At 39.7% G+C, this 12,792-nt stretch overlaps 1 protein-coding gene across 1 annotated transcript; it reads right to left on the bottom strand.

The window, feature by feature from the left end:
• Window positions 1-2,483: 2,483 nt before the first annotated feature.
• Window positions 2,484-12,305, bottom strand: amotl2a (angiomotin like 2a). Its single transcript, XM_055213339.2, has 11 exons — window positions 12,074-12,305; window positions 10,491-11,276; window positions 10,210-10,402; window positions 8,603-8,747; window positions 8,401-8,487; window positions 6,439-6,734; window positions 6,123-6,322; window positions 5,936-6,037; window positions 5,245-5,411; window positions 4,753-4,935; window positions 2,484-4,406 (listed from the first exon to the last, which is right to left on the bottom strand). The coding sequence occupies exons 2-11, from the start codon at window positions 11,213-11,215 to the stop codon at window positions 4,327-4,329; spliced, it is 2,178 nt and encodes a 725-aa protein (XP_055069314.2). The 5' UTR covers window positions 11,216-11,276; window positions 12,074-12,305; the 3' UTR covers window positions 2,484-4,326.
• Window positions 12,306-12,792: the final 487 nt, after the last annotated feature.

The following is a 12,792-nucleotide window of genomic DNA, read 5'->3' as shown; positions in this document are numbered from 1 at the left end:
CCACAAGTAAACCCATCAGCCAGGTATCTCGCAAGGCATTTATGGAATGCCAGCTCACACCTACAAGGGAGTCATGCGAGGCAAAATATTTATCCTGAAAACAAACCCACAGGGGAGCACATACAATCTTCGCCTGTTCTACCAGATGCAACACTACTGCTGGGTGGCTTTTATGTTCTTTCATGCAAAATAGCAGTAATGATTTTGCTTAGGTGTGTACACATAATTGACATTTTTAAAGGGGATCATCATACCAATGAATACTACAATGTAATTTATCCTGAAACATGAATGCATAGTCATTTTCGGGTTAAAGCAAACACCAAAAAGCTGCACTGTGAATCATTTGTCTGCATTCTTTAGAAAACTATTCCAAAAATGCGCCTTATGAACTGAACTTAGGAGTTAAAGTTCTTATAAGATTAATATCACTGACAGATGAGGAAGAAATGCGAAACTCTACTAGACAAAGTTTTTGGCATTAATCATATAGTGGAGGTTTTGTTTTGTGGCTCATACACTATAAAAACACAAACCTATTCGGTTTGGGGAAAAAAATAAAAGCAGTAATGAAGCTTTACTTCTTACCCAACATATCTAAGATCTTCTCCACATTTGGAATGGAATGCTTTAACACCTTTTAACCTTTTAGCAGGGAGTGAATTCCAGTTATGTCTTAATGTTGAGCTAAAGCTTTGAATCATTTTGGCGTAAAGTGTTCCAGTGTTAAGACCCTGTCTTGTTAGATTAAATTTGCATAAGGTGGTTAAAAGTTTTTTTTTATTTGTGTAAAATGGTTTACTCCTGTTTACGTGTCAGCAATTATACTAATGCAAGGATTTAACAATTTACCAAAAAATGTATTATTTTAAGAAACCTGAAATTAGTATTCTTCATCTTTTCATTACACTGAAAAAAAACCTTGTAAAATTTACTTTAAAAAAATCCTCTTTTTAAAGTAAAATGTACTGCTTTTTAAAGTAAAACTTACCTACTAAAATCAAATAAAATCTAATTAATAATGCATGAAAAACATATGTTAAATAATTAAGTAAATGTTACTTCATATTTTTTAGAAGTTAGATTTATTTTAATCGTCTAGGTAAAGTCTATTAGTTTTTTTTTTAATTGAAGCATTGCTGTCCTAAAAATATTAAATAAATTGGATTTACTGTTTGTTATTTTCTTTAACATAGTTCTATGGACTATTATTATTCTATTATTTTTTGTGTTATAAATGGCATTATAGCACAATATTCATGACTGACTACAAGTCAGTCATTGAAAAAACTTGATTCTGAACAGAAACGCACACAAACTGCGTTCATGACTTGCATTGTCAGCACTGTGGGGAGAAATACAATAATGTTCAGAACAAAGAAACACTGATCACATGAACGGTGACTTCGCAAAATAATAATTTACAACAAAACAACATCAATAATATAAGCGCTTAAACCTTTGTGACATTTTATTAACAACTATTTATGTAGTTAAGGTTCTTATCAGTTCTTATTCTGTGATAAAGCTTAAAAAATAAAAATATTCAGGTGCAAAGGTTTTAGGTATTCCTTACTACATGTGCAAATAAGTTATATAGTAATTTAAGCTAATTTGACTTATTTTTTTTAGTTTAATGGATTTAATATTCTTAAGTTAAATGAACTAAGATTTTTTTTACTTAAATCTGCAAAAGTTTTTGATTAAAATTTACTTGATTATTTTAGGACTATGTGCAGTGACTATAAAACAGTTTAATAATACAAGAAAATATCTAATACGACTTACTATTCCCACACAGTTAATTTTCTACATGAATTAATTGAGTATTTATCATCATTTTACTTCTAAAAAGTTTTTTCAGTGTACGTTATAACCATTAATAAAAGCAATAAGGCTGTAAACTAATGTAAAATATGTGATATCCAAGCTGAAGTCGAATTATTTTATTTTGAGATTAGGAGCATCAAAGTAATCATAGTCACGGCCTTCTAATCATTCATTTCTTTGAAGACAATATTTAAGATATCAAAGTTATATTTTCACAGAATTGTCTTTGTAGAATGATAGCAAAATCACAAAAGATTGGATTTTATAGACTGGTATAGCACAGCAAAGTCCTTTCTCTGTTAATTACTTTGCTGTCATTATATTGCTAATCTATTATCTCTTTTCATGCGTAGCAACATTTGGCTGTTGATAATTTTCTTAATAGGCCTAAACAGTGGCTCTACATGAAGATTGCCAACAGTAAAGCAGGTGTTAGAATTGTTTCACTGTTTCAATTGTTTCAAAGCTCCCTTCTCCTCTGAAAGAAAGATGCCATTCATGCCAACTAAGAGACGCAGATAAGAGCAGTTTGTACAGACTTGTACTTGTATGTGAAACATCTCAGGAGGCCATACCACAAACATCTCCCGACACATCTAAATGCATCCGTTTTTTCAAGCTTACATTCGGCAAAGAGACCAACAGACACATCATACTTGTAAAGATATATATATTAAAGTTTTATTCGAATTACAGAAATGTTAATGACATACAAAACATTCCCCATTCTTGAAGTTCACAGCAACATTCAAATATGGGTCAACCAGTTTGAACTGCGTTTCTACATTTCGCGTCGCTAATGCTGATATTTTTATTACATAACTTAATTGTGATGCAAATCTTTGGCGTCGAGTTTGCATCACTAAATACCAAAAAGTAAAATAATATACAAAATATATTAAATTCTCTCGTTTCAAAACAGCCCTTTCTGTAAACAGTCCAAGTAGTGAACAAAAAACATGGCTCCTTTACAAAACATTGACCAGCAAATGCTTTGCGTCGGAGTCAATAGGAAAATACAAGTAACATTTAATATCAGTGAGAAAAGGATAAATTAACATGGTAAAATAATTATTACCCACATAAATAAGACACTCATTATCCTAGCCTACCACAACAAGCTGGTAAAAATGGTAGCTAGTTTAGTTTACACCATCATCCCACCATAATAACCAATACAAATGTAAGATGAAAACAAATGTTGGCAGAACAACAGAAATGTTGAAACCTCTCAAGGCTTGTCACAGTTGCTAGACTGGAGAACCAGGCACATGTTTGTTTCTACTTTTCCATTTAGATGCATACGGTAGATCCAGCTACCACAGCACTACGAAAATAAACAGATCCGAAAAGAGTGTGGTGGTCTTAATGCCAACCGTTTTAAACAGGGCCAAGGGTCAGACTCTAGATAGCCTTTTTCCTCTGAGCAGGGGCATTCCACCATGGAGGAATGTGGAAAGATTAGCTCCGGCTCGTCTGCGAGCGAGCGGTATGTCTAATGGTTGCAGTTTGGGGTACAAAATAATAATAATATGGCATTCGAAACATCAGCACCCATCCCTTCGAAGGATAACGCTACCCCCTAAGTGTTCCTAAAAGAGCAGACATGTGCACCCTTCCACTGTCCACAAAAGGAAGCTTCCCATTCCTTGCTTAAATCAGGGAGCGCAAATAGTCAGTCAATTATAAAAAGAACAACAACTGTAATGATAATTTAGTCAAAGGGAGTGCTGTTCATCATATGCTATTTACCTAACTATTCTGGTAAATTGTCTAATCCTAAGCCTAACGGCTGGTTAGTTGGCTTCCCACAATCCAAACTATTCTTTTCTTGATATTTAAGGATGAAGCAGTTGTGATGGCATATCTTCTATACATGGAACATGTAAAGGCGAGATATATTTGTCTGCGTTTTTAACTAGGAATGTGGGATATAGTCTTACATGGGCCGATATACTTAGATGGATAAACTGTATAGAAAGCAATAAAAATCACAACAGCGGGATAGTTTGTACATTTCGTTCCTATTTCTTACAACACTCGAAACTAAACTCACAAATTGACATCACACACTCAGCAGCAATATTCATAAATAAATTGCATAAAAAGAAACATATACAATGTGTTTAAATGCACGTATGCATTTCACTGTAGCTTTTTAGAGATCTGCGGAGTACTGTCCAAGTACCTCAGATTCAGACATATGTACATCTCACAGTCCAGCTGGTTGAGAGGCACCAGCTGAGATGAAACACTTTTCTTTTGTGGAGAAATCATCAAGGGAGCTCAGCTCTCCTTCACTAAAGATCAGTTTGCGGTTCATCCCACAAACTTCTCTCTTGGCTTCCTGATGCCAACGCTGACCGGCTCCATTGGCGAGCTGTCTTCTTAAGCACGCACATGGTAAGTCCTCATGAAGAAGAAGGGAAAATCTTCTGTGTAAGAGCAGCAGACAGCATCAAGCTGATCAATGTTCATTTCAGATCTCTTCCCTTTTTAGATGAGAATCTCCACCATTTCATTTTCAACACTGCTGCTGATCTTGGTTGTGTTGAGATGTCCCAGAGAGTTAGAAACTGTAATGACATACAAGTTTTAGTTAGTTGGATAATGCCTGGATGGTAAACAAAGTGACATATTTTGCAAAAACTTTGTGTTCTGTTTAGGTTCACTCCACAAGCCCTGCACTGACACAGTGCTTAGGTTACTTTTTAACCACTCTGGCTCATAAGGGCAAGAATGCACCATCATTAAGGAACTTCTAACCACTTTGCATTGTTTTTTGTCAACTAATACAAATGAACTACATGCTGATTTTAGGTTTGCAATATAATACTTTAACCCCAACTTACAATTATTTTCGTCAGAAATACCAAACAAAGTGAAAGTGAAATTAAAAGTCAGATTTATTAGCCTACACACCAAAGCTGGGGGCAATTGAAGGTTCTGGAGCAGAAGCAGTAGCAGCAGGTTCTGCTAAAGTCTTGCTCTCATCTATTGACGTATCACACTGGGTGCTGGTGTCCCGACACTGGGTTTTGGAAAGTGGATGGGGCAATGGGGGCAATACCGCGGCTGTTGTCTGGTCATCCGAGAGGCTCTTCCCTGAAATCACGGACAAAAAAAGGAAATGGTTTAATTACTGGATCCATCACAGACATTCCAGCACACAAACATTTGCTATCCTGTAAACTCCCTTTCCTATTCTAGAAGATCTATTCTGGAGAGCAGAGAGACCAAAATGCATTCCAATTCACAAGACGTCAACTATTTCAGGAACACTGGTTGACAAATACTTCCTTGGCGACATTACATCCCTACTAAGTAAAGAAGCTACCAGCTGTCAAGCTAAAAGTATACGTAATTTTTGGCTCCGAAATTTCAGACGCACATTCTACAGCCGACTCTGCTCACCTTTAATTCTGGTCGCCGCAGTGTTGGCAGCTGTGTTGATGGAGGGGACGGATCGCGCAGGGCGTAGGCCTTGCTGCTCAGGTCGAACTTGCTCTCGTCGTGAGCGCTGCTGCAGGACCTTGATAACGGCATCCTTCTCCAACAGTTGAGCATAAAGAGCTCGAATCCTGGATTGAATATAAAAACTAGTTTGAGATACGGCACATGGACACCATTACAATTACAATAAATTCCTAAACACATAACTTTGCTAACAATTTTAAACTGGTGTCACAATAAAAGCCTACTGGTAGCTGTATTTGGAACAAGGTAGCCGGTTATGAGCTGGCCCATGCACTAAGACAGGGAAGGGCAACTTCGATCCTGGAGGGCCGGTGTCCTGCAGAGTTTAGCTCCAACCATAATTAAACACACCTGAAGCAGCCAATTAAGGTCTTACTAGGCATACTAGAAACTTTTAGGCAGGTCTGCTGAGGCAAGTCGGAGCCAAAGTCTGCAGGACACCGGCCCTCCAGGACTGAAGTTGCCCATCCCTGCACTAAGAGCATCTTGGACAAACAACAAACCAGCTGGTCAAGAGAGTGTTGCTATTGGGAGAGCGTATGTAGCCGCATTAGCTTGCACCAGCTACCGTGTTCCCAAACATTTCTGGAACATAGATTTTCCAGCAAGAAATTAACACTGGACATACCTGTTTTCCATTTCTTGATGCCTCTGGTTGGGGGACGGCAGGTCATCGTTGAAGCTGCTGTTGGGTGAATGGCGAGGTGAGTGATTGATGATGGTTGTATCCCTGTAAAAAGAGCATTACAGTTATACAACAGGAAAAAATATTTCCTTTTAGGCCAGATCTGCTTGTCATTTCTGCGTTTGCTTACCTCTGGGCTGCTGCAGTAGCGGCCGCATCCATGGCAAACTGACGCATTGTGCTCTCCTCAAGATATTTTTGCTCCCAGCGGGTGATGTCGGCCTCCAGGGCCAGAACCTGTTCCTCTCTCTCTCTCAGCTGCTGTTGTAGAGATGACATGCTCAGGTTTGAGATGGACCCAGGGCTTATTTGTTGACCTTGAGACTGCCACTAAAAAAGAGAAATGTTGTTGAAATAACTGATTTTCAATCTCCAAATGATCATTTTCCCCACCCATAGGACATTCAATAACACCATCTTTTGAATGAAAAATATTTAGTTTTTACCTGCTGAGCTCTCAGATTCTTCAACTCCTGTTCCAATCTGGTCCGTAGCCGTAGTTCCAGAGATTCCCTCTTTTCACATGCTGCCTGCAACTGTGCCAGGGCGCTCTGCATCCTCTCCACTTTTTCCACGTAAGCTCTCTTCCTACGTAGCTCTTCCTCTAGCTGCCTATTCCGTGTCTGAGCAGAGATCAGTGCCTGCTCCAGTGCTTCTCTGCGCCTCTTCCATTCTTCTCCCGAGCCTCTCAAATGTTGCACTTCCTTTTCCAGTCGTTCACGCTCCCGCTGGTGATCCTCATCTATGAAGAAGCAAAAACAGACCTTGTAAAAACTAAAACTCGAAAACATACAATAAGGGTACATCAAAATGCATGTGGCAGTACTGACCGATGACAAAATTTCATATTTCTATGGAATTCTGTCCTCGGGCAAAGTGAAGGCTCAGACATTATGCATAGTTGTTAAGCAGGCCGCAAAATGAATAGCCATGCTGTAGGACTGGGGTGTGTCCAAAGCATTCTCTAGGGCTGCAGTCTCATTCGAACCAATTCTCAGGGGATAAGCTTCCCACAAGAGTCTGGAACAAAAGAAGGATGCTTGATTTACACACGTCTGTCTGGGTTGTAGGGGAGTGGCAGAGTCTCCCCGCGTCCTTTGACCTACACTGCAGACTGCTTTAGAATTCCCAGATCACAAAAGCAATTCACTGAATTCCCATGTGGGATGCTGCATTCCAAACTCACATAACCCTTTGAGATCACTGAAAAGGATCACACTGAACCTCAACTTGCTTGTTTTTCGTTCACTTTGAATACCTTGTGAGATACAACCCAAATTAGACAGCAATTAGTCTTGCATCCCACTTGTACACTGGTGCTCAGATTATACAACCCAAAACAAATGCCTTTGGATGGAATGCAGAGTTCCTCTTATCCACTTACGCGCACAAGCACACATTTGTACCAACTGGAATGCCTCTGAGCCAGGCTGTAAACAAGTAAAGCAAATACCTCCACAAGGTCATAAAGATTAATGTTAACACACCGTTGTAAGCCTTCAGACATCCTGAATCTTTACTAGGCTATGCTGTAGTTGAACTCCAAATGTTTCAATCACTTTGCAGTCGCAAATCATTTAACCGTTGAGTTTTATTGTTTGCAAAAAAGTGAAACATGGTCCGTTTTATTCAAACATTTTAAAACTTTACAGGAAAATGAATTTTATTATGCCAAAACATCACTTCAGACTTCCATTCCCATGAGGAACATTATAATTCCACAATGGTCAAATTAAATGCTAAACAATAGCAAACTCTTCTTGAGGTAATAACAAACCCTATTAGGATTAGCAAAACGAAGCCATTTTACCCTAACACACTTCTGAATTCCACAGCACTAATATGCCCAAAAATGGAGCGCAAGAGGGCCCTTTCAGAATCTGGCATAGGTCTTCTAGGGCATCAGAAGAGGGTGCTTATGGCCTTAGAGGCTGAAGTAGGGGGTGGGCGCCATTCCAGGAGGATGGAATATTCTAAAATACCTGAAAATATTCCAGGAATCCAACTCGCATTTACTTAGTGTTAATAATGGTTGGTGGTCAAATTCCGAAAGTTGCTATGTGAGGTAGGGATGAAGAATATAAATCATACCCATTCCTTTCCATTGGGTCTGAGCCAGAACCAACCAGCTATTCACTGCGGCATATCTACATGTTAATTAAGTTTGTAAAAAAACACTCCTTTGCTATGCTAATGGACATTTCAGCTTAGCAAGCAATACATCAAAACAAATGCTTTCTTTGGAATCAAAGCAATGACAAACACGTAACGCATTATTGTCTGAGGAATGTATCGTTATGCCTACAACATAAACATAAAAACTCAGTGGGAACAGCTGGGGATTTTGGATGGTTGATTGCACATTAAGAGACAGACAGTTTATAGAGAACCAATAGGGGAATTCTTACTTTGCTCAACCAGTTTGGCAAAGGCATGCCGACTCTTGTCTTCAACTTCCATGGCTGCTCTCTGTTTGTTGGCCGTTTCCAGGCGGTCTAAATTGGGAGTTAACAATTAGTATTTATTGCCTCATACCCAAGCATGTAGCTCATATTTTGAAAACTGAAGACAATTACTTAAGTATGTGAAACATCTACAAGCAGATCTTACCCCTGAGGTCTCTGTTAAAGTCATGAAGTCGCTTGATCTCACTCTCTAGCTTGTTCCTCATGGTTTTCTCAAGAGCTTCTCTCTTTGCAGACCCCTTCATGAGTGTCTCATATGCCTCAGATATCCTCTGAATCTCTTGTTCCAGCTGAAAGAAAAGAAAAATATATTTCAATATACACCGTTTCTCACTTTCTCCCACAGTGACTGCAGTGAACATCCAAACAAGCTCTAATGTATTGCTTTATTCTTCCACCTACATGCCAAAACACCTGGATTGAAAAGAAAAACTATGAATAAGCCATAAAAAGACGGAAGGGGTAAGAATGTGCTTGGCGGAGCTCTTTCTTGTGCTTGCCCACAAGTGAATCACTCTCTTATAGAGCTCTTAAGAGACTGGGAATTGAATCAACATTCCAGAAAGAACACTTATAAGTCCCAGGTGTCTATGCATTTATCTTTCTACAGGGCGGGATGCCAAAGGAAAGCACAGGGAATAAAGGAACAGTATGTGTATACCATTCACAGAGGTAGAGAACAGTACTGCGCAGTATATGCACCTGTTTGGCATTTGTGATGTGAAAAATGGTTTGTGAAAGAATGCCATCTCTCTTAAAAATAACAGATCGTGCGTTTTAATGTTTTGAACCATCTATACACATCCTAAACCATTGATTTAGACTATTTGTTTCAATTAATTCACAAGCAGCACCATGGGTACCATGTGGGGTTCTGTTTTTGACTGAAAGTGAAAGGGGCCATTCAGATGGGAAATCCACAGCTGTGGGGTCTGGTTGTTGCTCTTTGCAGCCCAGTACGTCAGCTGTAGGCTACGCAGAGCCCTTTTACACTTTCAGACCGACTGGGATGAGCTAAGACATCTGTTACTATTGGCATCCTATTGGAATCCCAACAAAGAGGGCCATAGAACAACCAACCCCCACTGCTGATTTACAATCTATCCATCTATATGAAGTAGGTTTGACCTTTATAATCTCCTGTTGTGGCTATTTTACAGATACATTTGGTCTGGTTCCAGCGATAAATACCTTGAAGTGAAATTCAATCACTGTTAGGCCACTGAATGTCACATGAAATGAGAACCAGAGATGAATGTGCATGCGATAAAACTTAATAGCCAAAACATACACCAGAATACATTTTTCATTCCCTGTCCTACTATGACATTCAGGTATTTCAGTGATGACATTATCACATTACAAAAAAATGTTTGGCATTGTAGGCATGGCTAAATGTCAATCTAACAATCACCTATCTCAAACCACACACATTTTTAGACACTAGATAAGCCACTGTGAAATTTCCCTAAATTACCAGGAATGAGTCTTTTTCGAAAGAAATAAAAATCCTTGTGTTCTGCTCCCTTGAACACATTCCTACACAGCGAGAGGGCTAATCTTCTTACAATGAAGCTGCTAGAAGACACCAGCGCACAATGATTTCTTGTCTTCACACCCATTGTAGGTGATTTTTGAGATTAAAATAAAAACAAAGGCCACAGCTGCCTTCTTTGTATCTATGCCTCCATATGGCAAAGAGCAGGGCCATACCAAGAATATCAATTCAGGAAGTTTTTAAAAACCTCTTACCTTCTGTAACTTTGCTGCCTTCTCACTGTAACTTTCCACTTCTCCTTTCAATCTCTCATTCTCTCTAATCAGTTGCTCCATTTGAAAATTGTTCATGGGAATGCTGTATCCTCCAACGATGACATCCTGACCAGCAGGGGTCACCACGGGCAGGCCGCTATGGTGAGGCATTTGTGACTGGGTCGGAAATAACCTGATAGAAGCAATGACATTGGAATTGTTAGTGTGCCATATATTATAAGGTATAAATATATTTGCACATAAAGTGCAGCTGAAAGTACCTGTGATGCTGAGAGTGGAAAGCTGGAGGGGGCTCCTTGTAAAAGTGTCCGTGTTCTTGTGAATGACTAACCATATATCCAGGGGATCTCACCATGAAGGGATACTCGGGGGGAGGGCCACGTTGATCTGGCTCATGAATTGATCTTTCATTTGAAACAGGACCAGGATGACTATTTGAGAGCTGGGGGTAGCTATGTGATGAGCTCATGTGAATATTGTCATGGGTAGAATTCCTCTCCAACGAGAGCTGCATTAGGCGTTCGCTGAGCGAGCGAGCATGCTCCCGTTTCATATCCCACATGCCGTTGTCCTGCTCAGCCACTTCGACTACTCCGGAGGTCTTCAGACTGCTTTGCTGAAGTCCTGCCTGCCCTCTCTGGTAGGCCAGGTACTGCGAGTGAGCTTTTGCCTCTTCATAAGTAGGCAGCTCCTCTGTGTGGAGCTGATAGAGGTGGCAGATGGGACTCTCTAGATGCTGGTAGTCGCCCTGATGCTCTTGGCCCTGAGGCTCCTGTCTGGTGGACAGCTGGGGGGAAAGAGATTCCTCTTGCGTTAGGCTCTCCAGGGACGAACGAGGGCTACCCGAACCACCACCGCTGCTGCCTCCACGCAGAGCCTGCTGCTGGATGGCCAACAGAGTGGGATCAGTGGGGTTCCCATAACGTAGCTGCTCTTGAATCAGCCGGTGCAGCACAGTGCCTGATGAATCCTCTGCGGTTCTCATTTTTGCACAACAGCAATCAATGTCACTCTGTTATAAGGGATCTTCTGACTGTACTCCGTACCTGGTTCAAAAGACATAAATTATGTCAATATAACGTCTGTTCTGTTCCAGACTATAGTCAGTCTATAAATCACTTGAGTCAGATAATGGAATGGTGTCTCACTTATTCCACATGCTTCTAGGCTCACTACATTTACCCATAGCAACACCACGTTTACTTAAAACATCACTGCTTATGCTACAACATCCAGCATACCTTTTGCATTGCGCTGCAAGTTTTCTGCATATTACTGCATATTTTAAAATATCAAATTAAATTATTTCATATAAATGTATATTTAATACGGACCGCCTAAACACACAAACAAAACAATAGCAAAAACATTTTAACTAAAAATTCAAAATATTTTGAACAATTAATGGAAATTTTTGGAAAGTTGCGACAATTATTTCCTGTTGCAAACAGCTTGCAAATTCCTATCCAGTTTCTCGACTTCGTCTTTCAGGAACAAATTAGACAAAACACGAGGTTACATTTTAACATGCCAAAAGTAGCGCGAATGTTATGTAATGGTTGGCTTTTCTTTCAACACGTTATACTAAACATACGAACACACTGTATTGTCTGGCAAGGCAAAACAAAACATCCATAATGTAGGCTAAGAGAAAACGCGCCTTTTGAATAAACAGATTGTACAAAAATATTAAGTATCATACTCTCACAAACGCAGCGTTTTAAATACATGTTTAAAAACAAGCAGCGTTAAAAGTATCGTTCACTGGCAAAATCTTTATCAATCCATGTAATGCCCACCAAAACGACCAACAGATGACTTGTAAAACCCTGTAAAAACTTACCAAATTACCGTCGCATCACAAATTAAAGTTACGCACGGTGTTCTGGACTCGCTTATGAGTTTAATAATATAATCCTTAAGAAAATCCGTTGAGTACGGGGTTATATTTCCATGCGTATGTTTCAGATGCGTGCGCGTCTGGAGAGCTACTCCAGCAGACTGAGAGCAGAATGGGAGGGGCTCCGCTAATAAATGACCGAGCTCCGATTGTTCACGGCCCCTGGAATGCGAGGAATGTGAAGGCTGCGAGTCCCTCGGGGATCAAAAGCAGTTCCGCTTGTCGTTCGCCCCGCCCCCTCCTCGGAGCGCGCAAGAGAACCGCTCGCTCTCCAACGGACTGCGCTGCTCAAGGGGGATAGTGCACGCGCTCACCGCTGCTCTGTGCGCTTTTTCTTGCTTGTGCGTCGAGGTGTTTTGTTGTTAACGTGTGTGTGAGGAATGCAGTAAAGTGTTCACTGTTTAAAGATGAAATGACTTTTGTTATTCTATTTAGTTTTACCTTTTGAAGTTTCAATGGTGTCCTATATATGCACACATCAATGCATTGATGTCCACCTATAAGATTTATGAATGTGAAACTTCATATCAGTCATTTCCTAAAATGCTTCCCATTTCTTGCTTCTGCTTCTAATTTCCTTTTTGTTTTAATATTTTTGCTAGTCATACTTTGGTGTATATTTCACCAGAAATTATATTAATGTAATGCTATAAATACATTTA

Source organism: Misgurnus anguillicaudatus, chromosome 8 (assembly GCF_027580225.2).
Source record: "Misgurnus anguillicaudatus chromosome 8, ASM2758022v2, whole genome shotgun sequence".
Taxonomy (NCBI): domain Eukaryota; kingdom Metazoa; phylum Chordata; class Actinopteri; order Cypriniformes; family Cobitidae; genus Misgurnus; species Misgurnus anguillicaudatus.
The sequence above is the reverse complement of the archived record's forward strand: the minus strand, read 5'-3'. Positions and strand labels throughout refer to the sequence as shown.

Bases quoted from the DNA above. Each gene is read 5' to 3' on its own strand.
- amotl2a (XM_055213339.2), bottom strand. From the start codon at position 11,215: ATGAGAACCGCAGAGGATTCATCAGGCACTGTGCTGCACCGGCTGATT. The intron at 8,488-8,602 runs GTAAGATCTGCT...CTCCCAATTTAG, and splicing joins CTTTAACAGAGACCTCAGGG to ACCGCCTGGAAACGGCCAAC. The intron at 4,936-5,244 runs GTGAGCAGAGTC...CCGTGATTTCAG, and splicing joins TGCGGCGACCAGAATTAAAG to GGAAGAGCCTCTCGGATGAC.